This window comes from Anas platyrhynchos, chromosome 5 (genome assembly GCF_047663525.1).
Source record: "Anas platyrhynchos isolate ZD024472 breed Pekin duck chromosome 5, IASCAAS_PekinDuck_T2T, whole genome shotgun sequence".
Classification (NCBI taxonomy): Eukaryota; Metazoa; Chordata; class Aves; order Anseriformes; family Anatidae; genus Anas; species Anas platyrhynchos.
The window spans coordinates 15,454,496-15,477,240 of NC_092591.1; the positions used below are offsets into that span (position 1 = coordinate 15,454,496).

General features: G+C 40.9%; 1 protein-coding gene across 9 annotated transcripts in view; it reads left to right on the plus strand.

Annotated features, from left to right (window-relative positions):
* DICER1 (dicer 1, ribonuclease III) overlaps positions 1-17,766 on the plus strand; it is an 82,353-nt gene extending 64,587 nt beyond the window's left edge. For 7 of the 9 annotated variants that reach the window (XM_072038339.1, XM_072038338.1, XM_072038337.1 and 4 more), the window contains one exon: positions 17,553-17,766. In XM_072038339.1, the coding sequence (XP_071894440.1) occupies positions 17,553-17,751 (199 nt within the window). In that variant the 3' untranslated portion in view covers positions 17,752-17,766. Of the gene's footprint in view, positions 1-15; positions 4,831-17,552 lie in introns of those variants that run through there. The other 2 variants (XM_072038344.1, XM_038180746.2) reach the window with 1 other exon arrangement.
* Positions 17,767-22,745: the final 4,979 nt, after the last annotated feature.

A 22,745-nucleotide genomic window follows, 5' to 3' on the forward strand; every position in this document is an offset into this window, starting at 1 on the left:
TGTATATTTTTGCAGTCCTGCAGAAAGAACTTACGATGGAAAGGTCAGAGTAACAGTGGAAGTTGTAGGAAAGGGAAAGTTTAAAGGTGTTGGCAGAAGCTACAGGATTGCCAAATCTGCAGCTGCAAGAAGAGCACTACGAAGCCTCAAAGCAAATCAACCTCAGGTCCCAAACAGCTGAGACTCCTCTTAAAAAATAAATAAAATGGGGAAAAAACACATTTAAAAAAAAAGCAAATTTTTAAAAATGTTGATATTGAGAGGAACAAATTGGAAGACAGAATCTAAAGTTTGTTTGATAACAGAATAGTTAACAAAACATTTAACATGTATAAAATTTTGGAACTAATTGTAGTTAGTTTTTTGCGCAAACACAATCTTGTCTTCTTTCCTCACTTCTGCTTTGTTTAATCACAAGAGTGCTTTAATGATGACATTTAGCAAGTGTTCAGAATAATTGTTGTCAGGTCTTTTTGGTTTACTTTTATTGTCAGTACAGCTTTGCTTAGTGTTAGAAGGCCAGGGAGCTTATGCCTAATGCAGTTGCTAGATTTATATATAGTAATCTTGAAACTCTTCAATCTGTGCACTAGTGCCAGTCATAAAGCAGTTAATAAACTGTACTGGATGATTGGGTATAAGAAAGAATAAGTGTGCCAGTATTCTCCTTTTTTTTTTTTTTTCCTCCATGTCATCTTTTTACATTAAGATGACATTCCCAATCATTATTGCACTTATTTGTTAGGGACAGATTTTAATTGAAATGGCTGGCATACTGGTAGATCGAGACTTCAATTTCCTTATGCCACATAGTCTTGCATAAAAAAGGTTCTTGCCTTAAAAATAAATAAACCCTCATTAATAATCTTTAATTTTTGATCTTTTTTGGAACAAGCTGTTTTACATTCCCGTCATTTTGTTATGCATTTTACAATGATACAGCTCTATATTTACAGTACAACTCATTACTATAGCTGTGAGTTATTACAGGATTATAATAGAAATTGTATTCATATATATGTAATTAGGTTATTTTTAACAATTCAGAGGAGGTGGTTAGTCTACAGATTTTTTTATACCATAAACAAAATATGGTCTTTGGCTAAAATTCCAATTTTACACAAACCTGCAAGCTAGATAGTTCCAATACTGGAAACAGTAATGAATAATTGCACAGTGCAAGTTGTCACTCTAACTAAATAACCTTAGACATATCACACCTAAAATATGCTGCAGATTTTTTAGTCAATTGGTTACATATTTAATGAACGGAGCACCTTTACACTTAGAGATATTTCCACGTAAATTTCTTACTGTACTTTTCAGAGTTGCATGCATATTTCACCTACCAAAGCTGTGCTGTTAAATAACATGAAAGTTGATGTTTGAGATAACTGCCGTACTTTTGATACATCTGTGATTTAGGTCCTTAATTTAGAGAAACTAGCTCATTGATGTTTTGGTCTACTGGGGGTGGGGGGAAATCATACTTTTATTTTTTAGGCTTTGCCTATACTTCTTTAATTAGATTTATGTAGGCACTCTTCACTTAAATACCTCAGTTCTTTTTTCTTTTCTTTTTCTTCTATTTTTTTTTTTTTTGCATGCATTGTTGTTTTTTTTTCTGTTTTGGTGCTATGTTTATATATTATGCTTGAAATTTTAATTTTTGCACTGTAACTGTAATACCTCTTAATTTACCTTTTTAAAAAGCTGTGGGTCTTGTACTCCCACCAATATCAGTAGAGGTTTGCTGCAATTTTGCCCTGTTTAATTATGCTTGAAGTTTGAGAAAGCAGAGCAAGGTGTTTTAACGTTTTCCAGCACAATAGTATGAACTTGATGCTGTGTCTTATGTATTAAATTACAGATAAATACTGTACTTCCTGCTTTTAAACCCTATTCCTTTCCTCACAAAATCCACACTAAAACAAAACAAAAACTGTCAGCTCTTGCTTTCTTAAGTTAAAAAAAAGAAAAAGACAAAAAAAAGCCTTAGTGGCAAGGGATAGGCATTAAGCTTTTCTGAAATACAGTTTTCAAATGTTTGTGTATTTTCTATCTCAGTCATTTTTCATTCTGCAAAAAGGACCATTCCTGTATTTGAAAAGAGCATTGTTACTAGCTTGTTAACAAATTCTAGCATTTCTTTGGTACTTCAGTCATGAAATTGTAACAGCAAAGTGTAAGACCTGCCAGTCTTGATGTGTATAAAAATGTGAATGAGATGGAACAGTGAAAACATGCAGTCTAAATTTTCAAAAGTAAATTGCTATGAGTTAGCTTTTTCTTTAAGTTATAGCTCTTTCTTCCTCCTGTAGCTCACTCCTAGAGAGTCGGAGTGAAGTTTCTTAGAGAAAATACATGGTCAGTAAAGTTAGCAATTACGTGTTTCTCACCAGACATCGATCAGCAGATAAAATCAGACCATCCAGAAAGTCTTAAGTAGTTTTAACTGCATTACAGACAACTAAAATTTAAGTTAGTCTTTGAACGCCTACAGTTTCTTACTGATTGTTATAAGGTTATAGATTCTCAGGGGTTTCATGTGATTGTTAGCAGTAAAGTGGTACAGAGTGTTTTCGATGCAAAGAAAATTAACTGAATTTGCTCTGTATTTCAGAACAGTTTAATGATCACTTTGTTACTAGATAAAGCCTATGAATTGGAAATCTGAAAGGTGTAGTGGCTGACTATTAAAGTAGTTTCTGCTGCTGATGCGTTTTTAAATGCGTTTTAAATGCCGTAATTTTTTCCAGTGTGACCTCATTGAAATATTTTGTATCCTTTGAGATAGAAAAATCATATTAGTTTCCATGTTGTACATCTGTGTGTTTTACCCTTCAGTTGATATGGTTTTGATATTGGACAGTGTATGCTATTAAAGACCTAAATCTGATCATTTGAAGGTTGGGATAGAGATCACTTGCCATGCTGTGAGCACAAGTGTAAGCAGACTGTTGCAACCCATCTTCAAAAGCAACCACACAGGCTCATCATAAATAGTGTGGGGGTTAGTTGGCATGAACCTTGTTGTTTTTTTAATCTAAGTCCTGTTATACTGTACTTTAAACAGTCCTCCTAACTATGCTGCGTTTTTATTTTTATGGCTTTTTTTTTTGCGCTGTTCTGTTCATGTAGCACAAATAAGCATTGCACTTGGTACCATGCTTTACCTCATTTCAAGGAAAAAATGCTTAACAGAGAGGAAAAATGTGGTTTGGCCTTGCTGCTGTTCTGATTTACTGAATTTGAAAAAGATAATTATAATGCCTGCAATGTGTCATTTACTTGCACAACTTAAATAGGTCATTTGCAATGTCTGTGGCATTTTTACTGTATGTGGAAAAATACAACGAACGTGTGTAACAACTCTTGGTTGTATTTTAAAGCTATTGTTTTTTTTTTTACTACATCATTTTACTGTTATGTGAAGTAATTAAAATTAGAATGACCTCTGACACTCCAGTAATTATCTCTGAACAAACCGACATATATGTATAATGTAGTTTCTGCAAGATGACAGTCCCTAGAATTTGGTCAGCCACAACTAGATCTCTGCTCTGTCTGAATATCGAGTGTCCAGTAGTGACTTCTGAAGTGTTTGTTCAGCTTGATGCTGCTAAAGTCCATACAGAAAAAGCCTATTATTTTTTAGCCTTGTTACACAATAGTATGTTGTGACTGCAGAGTACAGAATTTAGGGAAGAATTCAGACTAGTTTCAGTGCTGGGGAGAAACACAGTGTTGGCCCAGGGATGAGATGCCAGATCCTCAGCTAGTGCAAATTGATGTAGTAGTATTTTAATTAATGGAACTGCGTTCTTTTACAACCTGAAGATCCTGTGCTTTTATATATATAGTTTGGATTCTTCTCCTTGTAAGTAAATACAGAACTATAAACTGGAAAATGGGGGTTTTATGTTGCTGCGTATGAGATAACTATGCTACATGCATTTATTTGTATAGAAAATGAAATTGTTGTATCCCAGTCACAGCATTACACATAATCTGACAATGACAAATAGTGTTGAGATCTGCTGTGATGCTACACTTGCTTCTGTCTGACAGTATTCTGGGTTTGTATGCCTTTGGTGGGGATCCCTACAAAAACATTCTCCTGGAAATCTCTGTATTTTTTATATGAGTAAAACAAGAAGGATTTTGATTTTTTGGTACTTAATTACTGACATTGATCTTTTCCCAACTGCTCTAATTTTCAAGAAGTTAATTTCTTTACTTTCATATTAGGTTTAAAACTTAAAACACTACAGTTCATGACCATGAAATGTAATCTAAATATCAATTGTAATTCAATCTGAATTATGCTAGCAAATATCTAGAGGTCATTGTAGTATACTCCACTAGCAGTTAAAATTAACTTCTGTCAAAGCTAACTACATTTCTTAAAAATAAATTTTATCCAATAAACTCCTTGTTTTTATTTCCCTCATTTATTTGAATGGCAACCACAGACTACTTTAATTGCTTTGTAGATGCACTCAGAATTTACTGCAGCAGCAAGTTAGAGAGAAAAATGTTTGAAAACAAGAATTGGAAATTGCAGGCATTTTTATTGTAAATAGTTTGACTGAAAAGATGGTTGAAATCAAGTAGAGTGAATAACAAATATAATTTGATGGACAATAAAATATTTACCATCACATGCTGCAGCTGTCTTTAAGGGACATAAAATGTAATTCATTCATACTGTAATCATGCTGCAGAAGTTTGCAATCTGCACCTTATGGATCACAATTACCTTTAATAGTTTTTTGTAATAATTGTAGCTGAGTATATCTCCAATAAAGTTATGGTCTGTTCACCTTGTATTGTCTTTTTGCTTTTGTTTTTAGTTCCTATTAATATTTTTATAAATCTTCTAGAGTTTACAAAAACTCACTCTCAATCTGAAAAAAAAAAAAAAAAAACAACTAAAAAAGTGAAAACATTATTTCTTGACCTAGTTTAAATACAAGTCTGCATGTCTTCTTCCTCTGATGAATGAACTGTCTTCATAGTTATGTGACGACTCTTAAGGGACGCTCAGGTTAAAAATGATGGGGTACATGCTACAATTTGATCTGTGTTGACCATTATACCTCCAAAATTCCTGCTGGAGCTGGGAGGCCCCAGAGTACAAGGGTTCAGAAACACAGCTTTGCACAGTTCAGCATGTTTAAGAGTACCATGTTAATCTGTGCTAATAGTCCCCAAATTAATCAAATTGGTTTTAATTGCTTTTTCCCATTTGTTTTCCGTTAAATATTTCACATATCCTGAATATTGAAAACATTTTTGTAGTAATGTGGTGGGTGCACCAGTGTTGTATGTCAGTGTATCACAGAGATGAGGTAGACCTACCAATATAAGACCAGGGCTTTTCCTTTTTGAAAGTTTCCCAGTGCAATCAGTTTCTTGGCACCTGCAGTGGGTAACGTGCACCTTTCTTTTACGGCTTTCCAGCTTCTCGTCCTCACCTGGCACTGATAGTTATAAGTCCTTTAAGCTCAAATATGTTGGCTACATAAGCACAGCCCTTGCCCCCAAGTTCTAGCAAGCAACTCAAATCAGAACACTTTCTTTCCCCAATTTTTTTCAACAGGAAAATGGGCCTGAAAATAAATTGAAAGAAAGAAAATAAAAATAAAAAGAAAAAAGTTGTCACCTTTTTCATTGTGGAGGAATAAGATGTGGGGTGGCCATCTAAACTTGTCTTAGAGGAAGTGATCCATCCCATGCCGGTTAGTAATGTGAAGCATCTGGAGTTGTCCAGAAAGTCAAAGGCTGAAATCAATAAAGTATTCCTGCTGCTGATGGCTGATGAAATTAAATTTAAGCTACGCAGAAAGCAGCAGTGACTGGGTTCTTCCCACATACCCACACCTGACTTAGTGATAAGCCTGTTTTCTTGATCTGCAAAGCAACAATAAAAGTAATGAAAAAAACTAATAATTTCAGTAAAGCTAACATCAAGCTTCACATTTTATTTTACTTTGTCATATAATCATAGGACAAGGGAGTATTGTTTTAAACTAAAAGTGGGGAGGTTTAGGTTAGACGCAAGGAAAAAATTCTTCACTCAGAGGGTGATGAGGCACTGGCACAGGTTGCCCAGAGAAGCTGTGGATGCCCCATCCCCGGAGGTGTTCGAGGCCAGGCTGGATGGGGCTTTGGGCAGCCTGGTCTGGTGGGAGGTGTCCCTGCCCATGGCAGGGGGCTGGAACTGGGTCATTTTAAGGTCCCTTCCAACCCAAACCATTCTATGATTTTTGGGATATTTATCCTTTGCCATCCTGACAAAACTCAGTGACCAGTCTAGAGGAACTGCAAAAAGAATGTCTCTGCATCTACCCAAAGAAGTATTTACAAGTACTGATTTCTCATACTGTGTATTACAGGAATAAATGTTTCATAATAACATCAATGAGGCTAAGATGTATTTGGTTAGCTGCTGTTCTTCCTAAGTAAAACCATACAGGAAAGGAATTTGAGTGAAAACTGAGGGGAATAAGTTTTTGAATATGCTTGCCCTGAAAAGAAGTAGTAACAAAGCTAATCATGGCTTTGAGTCCAGAAACATGGAGGAGCAGATCTGGTGCTTGGCTGGGCTTCCCCTAACACTTCTACTGGAGTCCAGGTGCAGAATCTGCTCCTTAGAGGAAATCTCCATGTCAGCGGATGGAGCCAGTACTGACATGTAAGTGTGTTTTATTTTTCTCATAACTATCATTATGTCCTTCCTTATTGTAGAATGTGAACAATGCTTTCATTTTGCTGAGTAAAATAACCAAGGACCTTCCATATGTTATGAAAACAGTATCATTTAATTTGCAGCTTAATCATCTTCCACTTACCTGGCTTATACTCTTCTTTTAATATTACTTTACTTTTTTTATATATTTTATTGGAAGCCCCATGCTAACTCTTAAATTGAAGTAATTTTCTTCTGTTAACTTGAAAATTTCCTGTAGTTTGGGGTTCCTGTCCAGCTCCAACTGAAGTCATAGGGAAGACAACCACCTGGGCTCTGTAATTGGCGTGCATTTGAACTTAACACAGACGTCTTTCAGATAAAATAAAGAGTTGAGAAATGCAGCAATATAAAAAGTCAACCTCTTCTGGTTTGCTTTTTTTATTTTTTTCAGGCTCTGAAGTAAAAAGGGTGTCAGGACAGCCAGCTACCTGTGAGATAACCCACCTCTTGTGAATATCCAACCTCTTGTTCCATTATTCTTTTGCCAGGACTCGTCAGCTTACTTCAGGCACTTTCTCTGTAGACAGCGACATTTGGGCTGCCTGTGACCAGCTTCCCCTGTCAGCGACGGCATGCCCACAACCATGGGGCAACGTTCAGTTCTGCCCTGAGGTGGCCCTGTCAAAATGAGGTGACTTGAATGAGAGAAAAGCCCCTTCCTCCCTACCCAGGGCTAGCGCTCAGCTGTGATATAGATGGATCCCGTGCTGTAGCTAATAGCTGGAAGTGTTCCCTTAGGGGAAAATGACAGGCAACGGGAAGAAGAGATTTCTTCTAGTGTAGCATGTCCTGTGAGTCACTAGTAACTCCAGGTTCACCCTCATCTCTTGCCAAGCTGAGGATGATCCCCTTATTTACTTGGGGTGAGCATGAGCCGTTGTGGCTGTTTCAGCATTTGTAATGGCGGGATGCAATGTCCACATGCTTCGCTTACTGAACTGAAGCACTGAGCTACATGAGGGGACTGTGGGATCATCAGTCCGGTCCTCAACTATTCTTCTCAGAAAGCAGTTTTCAGAGAAGTGTTTCAGTGATGCTTTGACATCAACTTTAACATTTTCAACTTTGTTTTACAAATGAAGGTCTAAACATAGACAAAGGAGCATCTCTACCTGTATGAGTTGCCTGTTTCACAACTACCAGCATTAGCACAAGCATTAGCGAAGACATCAATAAGTACAGACATCTACTTTCACATTCTCATACCACAACTACCTACACCAGTCATTTTTGCTTCCATGCTGTGCATTGTCCAGTCATCTAAATTAAGCCAAGATCCTGATTTCAGAACAAAACTCTCCCTGAATTCAGTAGAGCCTCAGGATCTTGATAGCTGAGATCTGCCGTGCTTTCACACGCTTACGGTAATTGATAATATTTTGCAGAACAAATTCTGTTTTGCAGTTTTTGTTTTCAGTGTGATTCTAACTGGAATAGCAGGGAATTACGTTCCTGCCAGCAACACTCGTCACCTTCCTCCCAGCTTTCCATAGTGCATGTGCTCCAGGCAAGAGGGACCTCATTAGACAGATGAGTGTGGCACAGGCAGCTGCGTTCACTGCCTGTACAACTGGCTGCTGCAAGGCAGGGCCTCCAAAAAAACTCCCTGAAAACAAGGGCAGAAGTTCTCAGGACTCTGCCTCAACAGCAGTGTGGAAGTTGCTAGTACTGGAGACGGAGAGGAATCTGTGACACTTGGAAGATGCAGTAACCCTTCTTTCCTGGGCCAAAGGCCTTATTTAAAGCAGCAGCTAAATACATGGCACATGGCTGCGGGAACTAAATGTTAGTGTGTAATCTGTGCTATATATATAACAGCTGCATTTTGTGTAGGATATGGCATGTTGATGCACATCAGGGAATCCCAGAAACTGCAATAACCGAGACAAGGAGTGGTGAGGACCTGCAGAAAAGCCTGAGTTGTTTCAGCAAATGGAGAAAGCTTAGGGCTAGAGATGATATGGAAGAAATGCCACAATTCAGAGAGAGCTTACATACACAGAGGAAAGGGGACGGGCCTGGGTAACTTAGCTCATAAATCAGCTCCCCAGAAAGGGGTAAGCATAGCGGAAGGGGACTGGAGAGTGGTGGAAATGGGCAGAGTTTGCTTATTCCAGGATTAAGTTTTCAGGTGAGAGCAGGACACACAGGAGGGACTGGGAAAGGAGTGAAGTAGAAGTAGGCCGAATAAAATAGGCTGAGTGAAGTAGAGCCTTGCAAAACGCAGTGGCTCAGCCACCAGGAACTCTAGAAGTCACTTAGTTTTGGCCACTTCTAACATTTTTAAGTCTCAAGTATCCCTGAACTTAGTCCTCCGGGGTACAAGAGAAGTCCTGGGGCCAGGGGCCATCTTGCCATGAATGTTGCCCCTTCCTGAAGCAATTCAGAGTTTGTGCTGGTTTGCACCTCACCCCTGTGCAGACCCCGTGCCTTAACTAGAGGAGTGAAAATACCCTGCAGCCAAAACAGCCTTGGGGTGAGAAGAATTGTGGTCAATCTGCTGTGTCAGGAGCAGAGGGACAGTTTGAGTGGCTGTTTCTACATCTGAGAAGTGCCAGCCCCGGCATGGTCAGCAGGTATGTGTTTGAAGGGTGGGAAACTATTTTTGCTGTTAGAGGCAGTCTGGTTGCAGCCTTCTGGCACCACTCAGCATAAAATCCCCTGCTGTTCTTCACCTTGTGACTGCTCACATGGGGAGCTTCATTTCCTGATCCCCTGCTTTGGCACAATCTGCATTTTTTGAAGGAGAACCTCTGCCCTGAGCCTTCCCCAAGATAATATGTCTCAAACTAGAGAGAAGCAATTGGAGCTTAGGGTTTTAGTTGTCTGGCTAAAGTCCTGCAGCTATGACTATGTCCTTCGGTGGTGGCTTTCAGGGGACAGCTTTAAGCATTTTAATTGGTGACCGATTGTCTTGTAAAGCTAAACCTAAGCTAATGCTCAGAAGTTGATTCCTCACTGTGATCAAAGAGATTCTGAGGAGATCTTGAGTGAGATCAGGCCAGAGGGATCTGGGGCTGACTTGAAACCACAAGAGATTACTTTGGCAATGATAGCAAATGTGAAGAAGGAGATGAAGCTGCAAATATAATCAACTGAAGAACACAAACATTTTTCAGCAGTACAGATAACACAGTCTTTGATGGCTGTATTCTAACAGTGCAAATGGCCTAGCCATACATACATGCATCTGCCTGATTTTTCTCTAAGGTTGCATTACTTTTGGACAGTTTCACTCAGCTGTCCACCACAGAGGACTCCTTCCTTTCCTGGAAGTGAGTCTGGGGTTATCTTTTGGGAATAAGGGGATTCAACATGATGATGCTGGAGGTGAGTAGCCCATGAGCTAGGATGGGTACGAGAGACCTGGGGGCAAAGGCAGTGTGAGAGCTGAAGCTGTCTTTGAGACAAAGGCTGGAGCATGGGCCTTGCATGGCCATGGCAAGGATGCCCTGCTTCAGCATACATCCCTGCACAGCTGCCTACGCACCTCCCTCACCTGCTTTGGCTTTTTATATTAGGCTCCTGAGACCTAGGTATAATTTTCTCCACTCCCCGTCCCCAACCATCCCTCTAGGCTGTCAGTGTTTATAACTGCTGTGTACAAGGTCTCTCCTCTGCTAAGCCCTGCTCCACCCCAGAGGCAGCTGTATTTCCACAGTGCATGAAGCAATTCCTGTACGCAGGGTTTTAAAGTGCTTCAGGATCCTGGGGGAGAGAAGGTGCTATTGTACGAGTACAAGATATTATTAAAACAGGAATCTGCGTAATGGGTGATAAATTTTGATACTGTATGTTTAATATAATATGACGGTTGTAAATCCAGTGAATTACCATAGGCATTTGCTGTGCAGTGTGTTTATGAATTGTTTGGGCAGGTGTTTTTCAAGTCCCAGGTTTTCACACAAAATGTGAATTATAGGACAGTTTAATAATATTCCTTGCTGGATTCCAATATGCTACAATTAGCTGCAGAAATGTTATCACTGAATGCCCTAGCTTGGTTGCTGATTAAGTCCATATATAACAAGGTAAATGAAAAAGCAGTGCAGAGAATGGAGATCTGCAGAAGTAAACTTTTAGATCTGACTTTGATCTCTTATGAGCAAATATCTTTTAGAGCTGAAGAAATCAATAGTTTCAGTTTCATCCAACTGCATTTTACATGTGCTTCCATATTGGTTAAAAGCAGTTGCAATAATGGAATAGTTCTCTAAAAGTTTATGTTCAATAGTTATACTATTAATATTTATCGATGTGAAGGGATATCTGTACTGCACATGTTATTTGAATCAAACCTTCCTGGATAGCTTTTAAATCAGATCCAAAATAATGTAATTCAGGATTACATAGGGTCGGAATTTCTTATTTTTATTTTTTACTGACTTGCACATAAAAAAGACTTACAAGACCTTGAAAAAATATTCCCCTTTTCTGCGGAAGAGAGAAGCGCTCCAATTCACCATTCCATCTGCTTTTGTGCTACAACCTGAATCTCATCCTGAGCTGACTTCACACCAAGCAGACTTTACTGCACTAAACTAACTAGAGGTACGGCCGGGTGGAGGTTTTAAAGCCTAGTGGGTGAAGAACATGTCTTCTCAATCATTATAGGATTTTTTGGGCGTGAGTTCGGTCACAACTAGATTTATTAATGCTCATCGCTGGGTTTTCTTGGGGGGGCAGGGGGGGAGACCTTCTCACACTAGCATAGGTGCTCACAGCTCCTGGGGTCACTTACAGACATCCCTGCCTGCTGCTGTCACCTTCCAGATGAATGAGGCTCAGGGCTGCGTTTTGGAGGCGCTGCAGTCCCACCGCTGCTGCAGATGTCCTTGGGGTGTCTGGAGTCACTGGGCATCACCGCCCCTCTCTGCCGAGCTGGTAGCTGGGCTGGGGGCTCACCGGCGCGTTCTGTTCCCTGCTGGCTCGTGCAAGGGGCACACTCACAGTCCCTGCACCGTGACTTGCATATGTGCAAAAGCCGCCCTTGGCCCCAGATGATATGTTTGCATTTCATAATTAATGCTGAACTCGACTCAAGGCAGATACCGAAGGACGATTTTTTAAACAGATGTTGCAGGTCACTTGTAAGTTATTTGTCAAATAAGTTTCAGAGCGCAAGCCGCTGCTTTTGCCATTGTAACCAAAGGCGTATGCTATTCGGCAGCAGTAATTACAAAGCCAGGGCAACGCAGGGAAAATTCATCTTATTTAAAAGTGTTTTAGTGTCACCAAACAGCTTGCTATGCCATTAGGCAAGTTTTGCTAGACACGTTCGAGTCGAGGGTTTTAATTTGTTTGAAGTATTCTCTAAAACAGAATTATGTTGGAGTTTACATAAAATGAGAGAATGACATGAAAAGTTTTAACTTAAGCAGCAAAATATAAAGGCTAATCTTATTTAAAAGTAATATGTGTGTCTTGATTGAGTGCCCAGATACACTCAACTGGGACATTTTAGTGGAATCGGTTCTAAGCTGTTACACTGAGTTATACAGAGTAGGTTTTCCTGAGCTCACATTGCCAGACCTGAAATACTCTTGTGGCTGCATTTAATAAAGAAACGAAAGTCTTGGGTAAGGGGATATGATTTTTTATGACAGAAGGAATGCAAATAACTTTTAGTCTCATTGCCTAGACCGGGTTTGGTCTGATTTGATGGAGTTTAATAATGACTTATAACCTGTGCTGACAATGTGCAGACCCGCACAACGTCATTTAACTCATTTATTCTGCTTGCTGTAAAAACAAAGAGATGGCAAATAAATATATGGAAAGTTCATTGTTTGTCAGAGGGCCCAAGCCAAAAGTTTTCAGTGACCTTTTAAAATATGGTCCCAGGCTAGTACTAAAATGTCTGTCACTCAGCGCACACACTTGCACAATTTGGCCTTTTAACCCGTGCATCTTGTTTTTCTCTCTTTCAACTGGTTGTATGAATTTCAAATCAGCTGCAGCTATTTAAGTTTTTGCATTGGAGGATTACTGTAAATTGCAGTCTGACAATTACAATGTACAGCGCACAGGAGAGTTATTAATGGATAGGCCTACTGATGGCCTTTCAGCGCTGACGAGGGCCTGGTGTTCCTCACCCGTAATTAGATCCAGTGGTCGCGGTCTGGGCGGACGAGGCAGAGGAGGGGGCGGCCGCCGAGCGCCGCTTTATCGGAGGAAGATATCAATTGATCATGGTTAGTTACTATCGGCAACGTCTAAATCTCTAATTCACCTTCTCCTTAATGACTTGTATTGGCTTAAGAAGCTCAGCCGCTTGACAGCACGGCGCTCAGCTGACAAAGCCGCGCAGGTGGTTTTAATAGAAGATTTCTGTTGCTTGAGATTTTGCTAAAGACAGAGCAACAGTTCAACAGACACAATAGAGGCCAGTAAAAACCCTGGTCTGTTCCTCTACTCGCCGAGGATACCGGCGGGGCCGGGGCTGAAGCAAACCACCGCTCCCATTCACGGGGCACTTTTTCCCCTCACGAATCCTACACAGGGGCTTTCTCTGAAGTTTCAGTATTTATTTTAAGGAATGAATCTTATGTGGGCATAAATTATATTTGACAAATAAAAAACCCTTCTGGGGGTGGATTTCTTTTTTTTCTTTTTTTTTTCTTTTTTTTTTTTTTTGATACAGTACTATGAAAAACATTTTCCAGAACACATAATGTTCCTGAAAAATTAAATACACTTCTTCAGGCAAAGAAAGGGTCCTGTGCCCAGGAAGAAATAGTAAGTTTTACAAACGTTGAAGGCAATAGTTTTTACTATTGATAAAACCAGAAAATAAATGGACTGCAGGAAAAGTACTTAGGTAGACAAAGTGTCCCAAACCAAAAGTCTGTCTTTTTAATGAAGTGACCCAAAAAGCAACAGTTTTGTGTTTAGATTATCACAGTGTAAATCCAATAAGTGATGGGCACCCAACTTCCCAAGGCACTTCTGATCCAGCCCTGATCCTTTCTGGAAAGATTACAACCACCTGCTGGGAAGTTTTCCACTCAGCAAAGTTTGTAGCCAATCTGATGTTCGCAGTATGTCCCAGAAGTTTATTATTATTATTATTCAGATTATGTATACCTATCTTGAATATAGGTTTGTGTCTGTTAAGGCTTTTTTTGGCGGGTAAACATTTGTTTAAAATCATGTTCCAATCTCTTAACACATCTTGAAGTAAAACCTAATTGAGTAGATTGCTGGCGTAGGCGGAACTTTCTGTTGTTGTTCTTGAGGGAGACCTCAAAAGAAAAGCAGGTCTGGAAGACTGCATTTTAGCCTTGAGTGGAAACATATTTATCAGTATAAAATGTGCTTTTCAAACCATTCTGGAACTAGAAATGCTGATGGACCTGTCTTCTGGTTTCACTACCAGGTTCATGACCTCACTTCCAGTAACGCTGCTGGGCTCGTGTCATGGTTTCTACTTGTGGGCACTAATTTGCCATTTGCATTTCCTCTCGACTCACAACCCATCTCTGTAAGGTTTGGTTTCACAGTGCCTAGGTCAGGGACCCCTGGCCCAAAGTATTAAAAATAAATAATACCCTGTGCACCTGCTGTGTGCTGTTATCTCAGGATCTCAAATAATTTTGAAACTTGCTAATTATGCTATCAAGCTCTAATTGTTACCCCTGTCAAAGGAGAAAACAAAGGCAGAGAGAGAGAAGAACCTATACCAAGAACAGTAAGGTGTTAAATGATGCCGTGTTAAATGATCATTAAATGTTTTGCCTAGACAGGGATATAGACTGTTCTATGAGCATGACTGAAATCGTGATTCTTTCATGCTGATGGTGAGATTTCCATGGGCTTCAAACTTGTTGGGAGCTCACTGGCATGTTTTTTGCTTTACGTGACTCAGCAGCCAAGTCACAGATGAGTTACCACATAATTGTAAGATTTCCTCATTAAGATGAGAGAATTTGGAGCTTATCCAAGCCCTCATTCAGAAAATGGTGTAAGCATCTACCAAAGCACACTTTTTCTCAAAAAAGTTCAGAGCTTTAGCACACTTTGTGGACTGGCTCTGCTGATGTAGGATTTGGCTGGAGTGTGATGTCCTTGCTCACCAGCATGTGGGTCCCATTCTGGGACATTCAGAACTGAGGGAGGCTTTGCAATAGAAACTCTTGTAACATTTCAGGAAACCAAAGAGATCATTAAAAACCATGGCAAACAGGGAGGAAACTAACATGTCTAGGGGCATATATCTGAGCTTTGGATACAGGAGCTATCTTATAATCCGTCTGAGTTCTGTGGGACCTATTGTGCTCTGTAAAAATACCCTCCCTCCCAAGGAGGGAGCAGTGATGCTGAGTCTAAACCTGGTCTGGGTCTCTAAAAACCCATGGAGGCAAGGACAAAAAAGTCAAGCATGCAGCTCACAGACTTTCTTGAAGCCCCCACGCTGAGACTTTTGTCACTGCTGTCTGAGCTAGTTAGGGGGGGTGCCCACATCACACTGGTTTGCATGTGGATGTACCAGCTGAAATGTGAGTGGAAGAATGGTGCTGTGGTGGAGGGCTGTTTCCCTCCTATCTCATGTCTTGTGTGAGCTGGAATGGGTTGGTGTTGGGGCAGACCTAAGTCTCAACCACACTGACTGCAGCTAATGTGTCAAACCAGAAAAAGTTGAACTTCTCATTGAGGAAGATTTTGGCACCAAGAATCAAGTGCAATCCTTTTTCTTGCCTTAAGTCTGTCTTTTTGTTTTATTATTCTTATTTATTTTTCCTTTAAGTATGGATTGGATTGTTTCCATTATTATATTTTAACTTACCTGTACTCAAGGACTTGCAGAAAGAGTCATTCTGGATGCAAAGACTAAGCCTTGAATATTCAGCCCTCAAAGGTGACAGTTTTGGCACGGTTTAAGGGTTCAAAGAGGGGCATATTCTTCACTCTTGTAAAAAGGGGAACCTCTGCTGTCTGTTGAACCCAACAGTTTACTCTATAATGGTTTCCATAAGAGATATCTCAGCTCAGCCCCTATAATAGTCTGTTGGGTGTGAATAGTCTGCCAAGCTGTTAGCAATTTTGAGCAAGCCTGTTAGCACCATGGTCTGATCATCTGAGTTTTGCAGAGAGACTTCACTGAGCTGCTCTGTCGCTCACAGCTGCATTGCTCTTGCACTTCACGTCTTCCTGCGGGGCAGCAAAACTCGGGAGCTGCTGACATGAGGTAACTCTTCACCCTTTTCATCTTGCTGCCCAGTGACAATTGTGCTCCAGCATGTGGTATTTCAATTCAAACAGGCTTACTAATTTTAATGACTTCGAAGATAGTTGCTTCCCTGCTTAATACACATTAGCTAATGATGTGGGTGCAAGCTGTTCAAATACAGTTTTGAATTTACCTTTTTCTACCAATGTGCCCATGAATTGCGACCAAAATATATTTTTCTGTGGATTGGAATATGCATCTATACCTCATTCTCCTCTCTCAAAGTAAAAGGGTTTACTGATTTAATCATAAGTGTGGCTGTCCATCTATGATTTACACGTCGAGCCATCTGATGACAAAGCACAGAAAACAACCAGCTCCTCAGCTTCTGATGCAATGTACTGCTGCAAAAAGCATTACAATGAGTAACTGACTTCTGTCACAGTGGTGCCTTCATCTTTTTATTCCTTTTTAAAACAAAGTCTGTTTTGACTGCTTTGCTATACTGTTAACAGACAGATACACTCAAAATGTTGGCAGTTATGTTAAAGGCTGGATTAATATAGGTTTGTTATTTCACTAGCATATCCAAAGGCAAATACTCCTACTGGACTCCACCCTTCAACTGTGAAGCAGGTTGTAAATCAGTCCCTTTTTTGTTGTTTTAAAGTAGTTTAGGGGCTTTAAAATGGTATTTAATTTTATTACAGTCTGCTTGAATACAATTTCTGGCTATTTCTTCATTTTTATATCAATTTTTCTGTCACTCAGAAGTTTCTGAAGATAGAAATGCGGTCACCACTAATACCAAGGTGTAAGAGAAGTGATTACAATATATTTCATGACTATTCTCTCCCACATTTCCACATGTACAGAGAGCAAGAACAAAAGACAGGCTTTCAGACTTTGTCCCATTGTCTTTGAAGCTGGAATGGGTGAATTGGTCTTTGCTTCTTTCCTTTGGATGCTGCTCTCCTTACTTTAGCACTAAGACTATGGAAAAAAGATTCTGCATCTGGAACTATGGAAGGAAATGACTACTGGGTCAGGAACCAGTGGTTCTGATGCTAGCACTTGTTCAGCCACATCCATCAAACATGCCATGACCTGTGAAAATTATATCCTAAAACATCCCTCTTTGTTTGTTTCTATTTTGAAATAGAAATCTGGATGTTCACTGGATTTATTCTCTTTCCTCAAAACCAGAACAACGTAATCTGAATGTTACAGGAGACTGTTGTATGAGCTGATCTTCCGAGATTCTTGATTCCTTCTAAAAATAGAGCCCTCCTATCCATTAAGATAAGACTGAAATGCTGGTGACATTAAGCACTGCTAATAGCTTTGGCGTTCTGCAAAACAATGTCCATCCTGTCTAGCAGGGACAATATGTCTGTCTGGTCTCTCAGACCCATGTGAGAGACTCTAGTCCTTAAAGTGCCACCTCCCCCCACGTACTTGAGACTACTGCCCCCTGAGAGAGGTACCCAGCAAACCTGTGATGTTTCAGAGCTCTTGAGATAAAGCCTGTGTACCCTGGAAGGCAGACCTGCTTCTACTTTGTCTTACACTCTTATGATTTCATGTCTCTGAAACCCCTTGTGCTGTTTTCATTTTCTTTGTAAGGCTCCCTTTATCTGGACTGCTGCTGGAACTCACTTTCCCCCTCACATCCAGCCGGAGAGCGCCTGTGGGAGCAACTCAGGGGAGCGCTGAGCTTTGCCTATGGACCGGCATCTGTGAGCAGTGTGCTGTGCAAACCCAAGGCTGCTGGCTATGCTGGAAGGATGTTTACAGTTTTCCAAATGTAAGGACCAAAAGTTGAAAAAAAATGTTGATTTTTCAATCCCTATAGGATAAAATCTGACACCATACTTTGCTTTCCTGCTCTCCCCTTTGCTTCTCCAGCACTGTGTTCCTGCATGTTCCCTGGCACCAGCAGTGGTGTTTGCAGACTGCATACTGAGACCAGTGAGAGAACCATTCCCATCAGAGTGTATTTTTTTGTTTTGTTTTCTGTTTTGTGGTCACGTTAGATTTCTGCTGGATCAGGTCGCTCTGACCTGCTGCATAGCTTCAGGAGCACCAGCATCAGCCCGTTGGGGAAAGCAGGGCTGCTGGAGACAGGGCAAGCACAGGCTGACCCTGGTCTCTGCTTCCCCTGGCTGCAAGAGCATCACTCCTGTGCTCACACCCCATGTCTCCCGTCGTGTCAGCTGTGTGAGACAGGGTCAGCTCCTGTCCTGATGCTCTGATTGCTTAATGAGCTGATGTGCCTGTGTGCAGCCACGTGGTCCCAGCACAATGAAAATGGCAGAAAGGGATGGCGATGGGCCGGAGACAGAGAGCCAGCCACAGATCTCAGGAGCAGTTGGTGGCTGGATCAGCCTAAGTGTGGTGTGAAACCTAGCCCGTGCAGAGGCACGGATCAAAGCACTGTCTCAGAGTGTTCACGTCAGATACAGAAAGCATTTAGCAATTTACTTTGGTGGTGAGATAGAAGTTTACTTAATATTTCTGGAGAATATAACCCTGTGCTGCGGTTCGCTCCTGCTCACCTCATTCCCCATCCATTACACCCACCCACCCACCCACAGGCACAATGACTTCTTTGTTGCCGTGGAAAAATGCTCCACGGGGAGCTGCACATCCCAGAAAGCAGCTCTGTTTGCGTCTCGAATCGTGATGGATCACTGCGGGGAACTTTAAATCTCTGCAGCTCTCAGATCTCTATCGAACACGGGGGCAGCTGGAGTATGCTCCATTTAACACAAACTACATGCGTAGCTGGATTCTTTACCACCTTGTCAATGCCACCCCCAACTGCCAAGGTCGGAGAGCCCCTGAGTCTACTGAAACCAAAGGGAGGCAAGGATTTTCTTTTACTTGGATGCAGGTTTTTTTAAGGGGAACTTGGGAAATAATTAACACATAATTAACCTGTGGAACTTTCTGCCAGGAAGTATTACCGAGGCCAACCGCTCTGCAGGGTTAGGAATTTATATGAATAATAAGAGGTCCAAAGTGGAAAAGGTATCAGCCTTCAAAGTAGGGTGGACATCATTAACCAAAATGAGTTAAGGAGATGGTTTTCTTATGGATAAATTATTTCCTAGTGGTCTATTACGGGATATCTTGCGCCTTCCGCTGAAGCCTCTGGGAATAGCTACTGATGAAGACAGGATACTAGGCAGGGATAGAGCACTGGTCTGATCCGCTCTGGCAAACGTGTTTCCTATTAAATATTCAGTCTTGCAGATGTGCTCTAAAGCTAATAGAGCTGTGCTCACCCTGGTTCCTACTGTGTTCCAGGAAATAATTGCTTGTTCAACTGATTAAACAAAAGATCTTATTTGATCCCAGATCTGTCACTCTTGTAGATTGTCATTGTTTGACTGATTCACTGTCGCTTCATCTCAGTGGGAAGTTGTTCGTTAGAAATGAAGAAGTTTGTATGAAGGTAGCCAGTCAGCTAGGAGTGAACTATGTACAGGTGTGACATTAAACTGTCAGAACAGGTCAGACTGAAAGCCAAACTGCATATTTACGTGGTCTGAAGAAGTCTGAGGTAGGAGTATAAGCAATGGAGTAAGCATGGAGTTATCCTTTGTAAACCATCTGATTCTGGCACTTGCTAGTCTGTGGACTCCTGGAGCTTTAGGCTGCATCCCAAACACAGGACTTAATAGTCACTGAAGAGTTTAATTCCTTTTTGATCCCTTTTTACATTTTGGCCTCCACCGTGTGCCGTGGCAGTGACTTCCCGCGTTGTATTTGCTCCCTGAGTGGGAAGGTGTCTCCTTTTGGTTTCCTGAGCATGGTCTGTCTGCTCTCTCAGCTGCCATGGGATGGGCAAGAGTGAATGGCCATTCCTACAAGCTGCTATGGACAGGGGCTTCTCACGTATATCTTCTGCCTCCTCCCAGCTTAATACCCAGCAGATCCTGGGACATCTCAGAGCCTTAGGGTGCTCCTTTCCAAAGAAGAGGCACCTCGTCCCCCATGGGCTCAGCTAGAGACATTTGTGCTGGGGAATATTTCTCTCTGCTTTGCACCCTGTCCTCCAAAGCAGTAGGTTTGACTCCCTTTTCTCCTTGGCCTTGTTAAAGATCTGAGCTTTTACTCTTTACTTTCTCTGCAGCATTTGTAATTTTAAACACTTCTACCACATTTCCTTGCTGTCTTCATACCTAGTACACCTTGTCATTTCTTTTCAGTCAAGGCACCTTTCCCACTAACTGCTTCCACATACGAGAGTTCAATACATCCTTGTTTTTTATTGCTCTCTGTGGACTTTCCTCCAATACCCTCATTGTCTTTCCTTTCTGTAGTTCTGCCACATCGTGGTAGAAACTGGGCAGCAAGAACAGCACAGGGATTCACAAGGAGGGGTCACCATGCTTTTACACAGTAGTGCAGCAAGTGCTGTGGTGGTGTTCTTGTAACTCTAAAACCATGTCTCTTGGACCACTGTGAATCCCAGAACTGATACTTTCAGAGAACAAACTGCAATGAGACCAGAATCTCTTTCCTAAATAGTTTTTGTTTAGGAAAAGGAAACAGCTCCAGGACAACTCATTGTGGGCACTTTCTTTCCAATTGAGAAATGAAAAATGGTTCTATTGTTTTCACAAGAATGAAACTAAGGCCACATTGAACCAGACCAGAATTGTATCTTGCCCAAATTCAAGTCTCTCTGAGAGCGGCTTGTCTTGGATGCTAATGGAAGGAACCAGGTTATACACTGTGATATTTTCTGTATACACTTTCAAGATTATGCCAACCTGTGGCTTGGAAATTTCTTGTCCAGGAAGCTGCATCTCTATTTTCGGTCCTTGAGGGACCTTTCCTCTCCTCATTTTCTCATGAAATTTTGAATGCCCTTTTTTTCAGCCATTTATTAACCTATGAGAGGAACGTACTGTTATCCTGGAAGAGCCTAGGTCTGGAGCTCCTGGTTTATGACCCTTGGTGGAAAATTCTGACTCATTCATATGATAGTCAAGATAGCTATTGGCATGATTTCACTGAAAAATATCTTTTTCTTATATGCTCTCCTTCTCCATTTGTCTGTCCATGTCAGAATCCCAAGAGTACTGCAGCTTTTGAAAGCCCTCCAACCTGGTTTGAAGCTAGCTGCCTCAGAGCACCTGGAGACCATGGCAAGGTGCACGGCTCTTGTTGGGGTTATTCAGCCTTCTGCTGCCATGGCTGCACTGTTATCAGTAACCAGCAAGCCAGATGAAAGCTAGTTCAGCTGTCTGCTCAAGTTGCAGTCACACCTTCAGGCTGCAGTATAGACACCCCCTCTGTCTGAGGGTGTTACGCCACATGAGTTCTTCCAGTTATAATAAATTTACAGTGAAATATTAAACACTGGCGTATACAATTTTTTTGGCGAAAAGAAGCAAAAGTTGGAATCTGAATTTAAAACTGTAATGCAACAAGTGAACATGCAGGATTTATGGGCTTAACAAACACACACAACTTTTGAGACATGTCTAGCAGACATCATGCTTTTAAAATGTCACAGTTCATGTAGCTGTCACTTCAAACACTAAGAAAACTGGCACTCCCAAAGTGCTAGTAAGCTCTGGCTGGACAGTAACAAGACTCAGAGGTCTAAAATTAAAAACTGTCCAAGAAAACTTATAACTTCTTAGAGACCTTATTCTGAATATTTTATACGACACTCCAGTTCGCAAAGAAATGGTTGTCTGATTAGCTAAATAGAAATGAGATGTTTCTACCACACCTTTGGTATAGGAAACAGTGCTGTTTGTAATGGAGCAGCTTCCATGGGGAGTGTTATGAGCCCTGCTGATTGAAGAATGTCTTCTCCTATGAGGTTTGCTGGCCTTTCTCTGGCAGATGTCTAATCAGTGATGTTGACATGTGTTTTACACAGTGGCCCATCACGTGGCCTATCTGAACGTCACTGATGAATAGGATGTATTCTAGTTCTGCAGCTATCAAAAGCCTCATTTCAGTTCACAAGTCAGATAATTTTTCTTTCTGTTACAGCATTTTAGTAATGTCAGCTTGGAAATCTCATTGCAGCCTGTTTTGGCAAATGAGGTACACTGACCTAATTGAGACCTCTAATATAAACAGACAAAACTCCCTGGGTTTTGAGACCTGTTGCCCTTCTCCTCCTAACAGCAGCAGACAGACACGCCTATGGAAGCAGCTTTCTCCTGCTGAAATGCACCAAATCATTTGATAAATGAACCTTTTTCTTCCGGTGCTCCAGAAAGTTAAAATAAATATCAGAACACAGAATACAAGAACATGTATTATGAATTCCAGGCAGACTTCACCCTTCGAAGAAACACATTTATGTTAGGTCTTCGGGAACTTAAAAATACAAAATTTCTGGTGGACTGAGACAGAAGAACTCTGGAGTGAATTTATTCTCTGCTAACAGGATATTCTGCTGATGCATGGCATTAAATAATCATAGATCAAATGTATTAAATGTTATTTTCCATATACCTAGGTGTAGTTTTACAACCAGCCAGCTACTCATCATCATTGCAGAGACCTGCTCCTTGTGTTGGATTTTTCTGGCCTTCCCTTAGGATTAGTTGTCAGCCAGATCAACTCCCTCGTCCAATTGACCTCAGCCTCTCAAGTACCACTGTGAACACAGGTACACGTGTCTGATGAAGGAAGACACATCTCATGTAATTTCAGCTGCATGCTCATTAACCTTTTGAACCCTTGATGCTGTTCCTTGAGCTGTTGGACACTAATTAGTGAAATAAGTGCCCAGTTGTGCTGAATTCCTTGTTTCCCTTGATGGCTTCTGTCATGCTT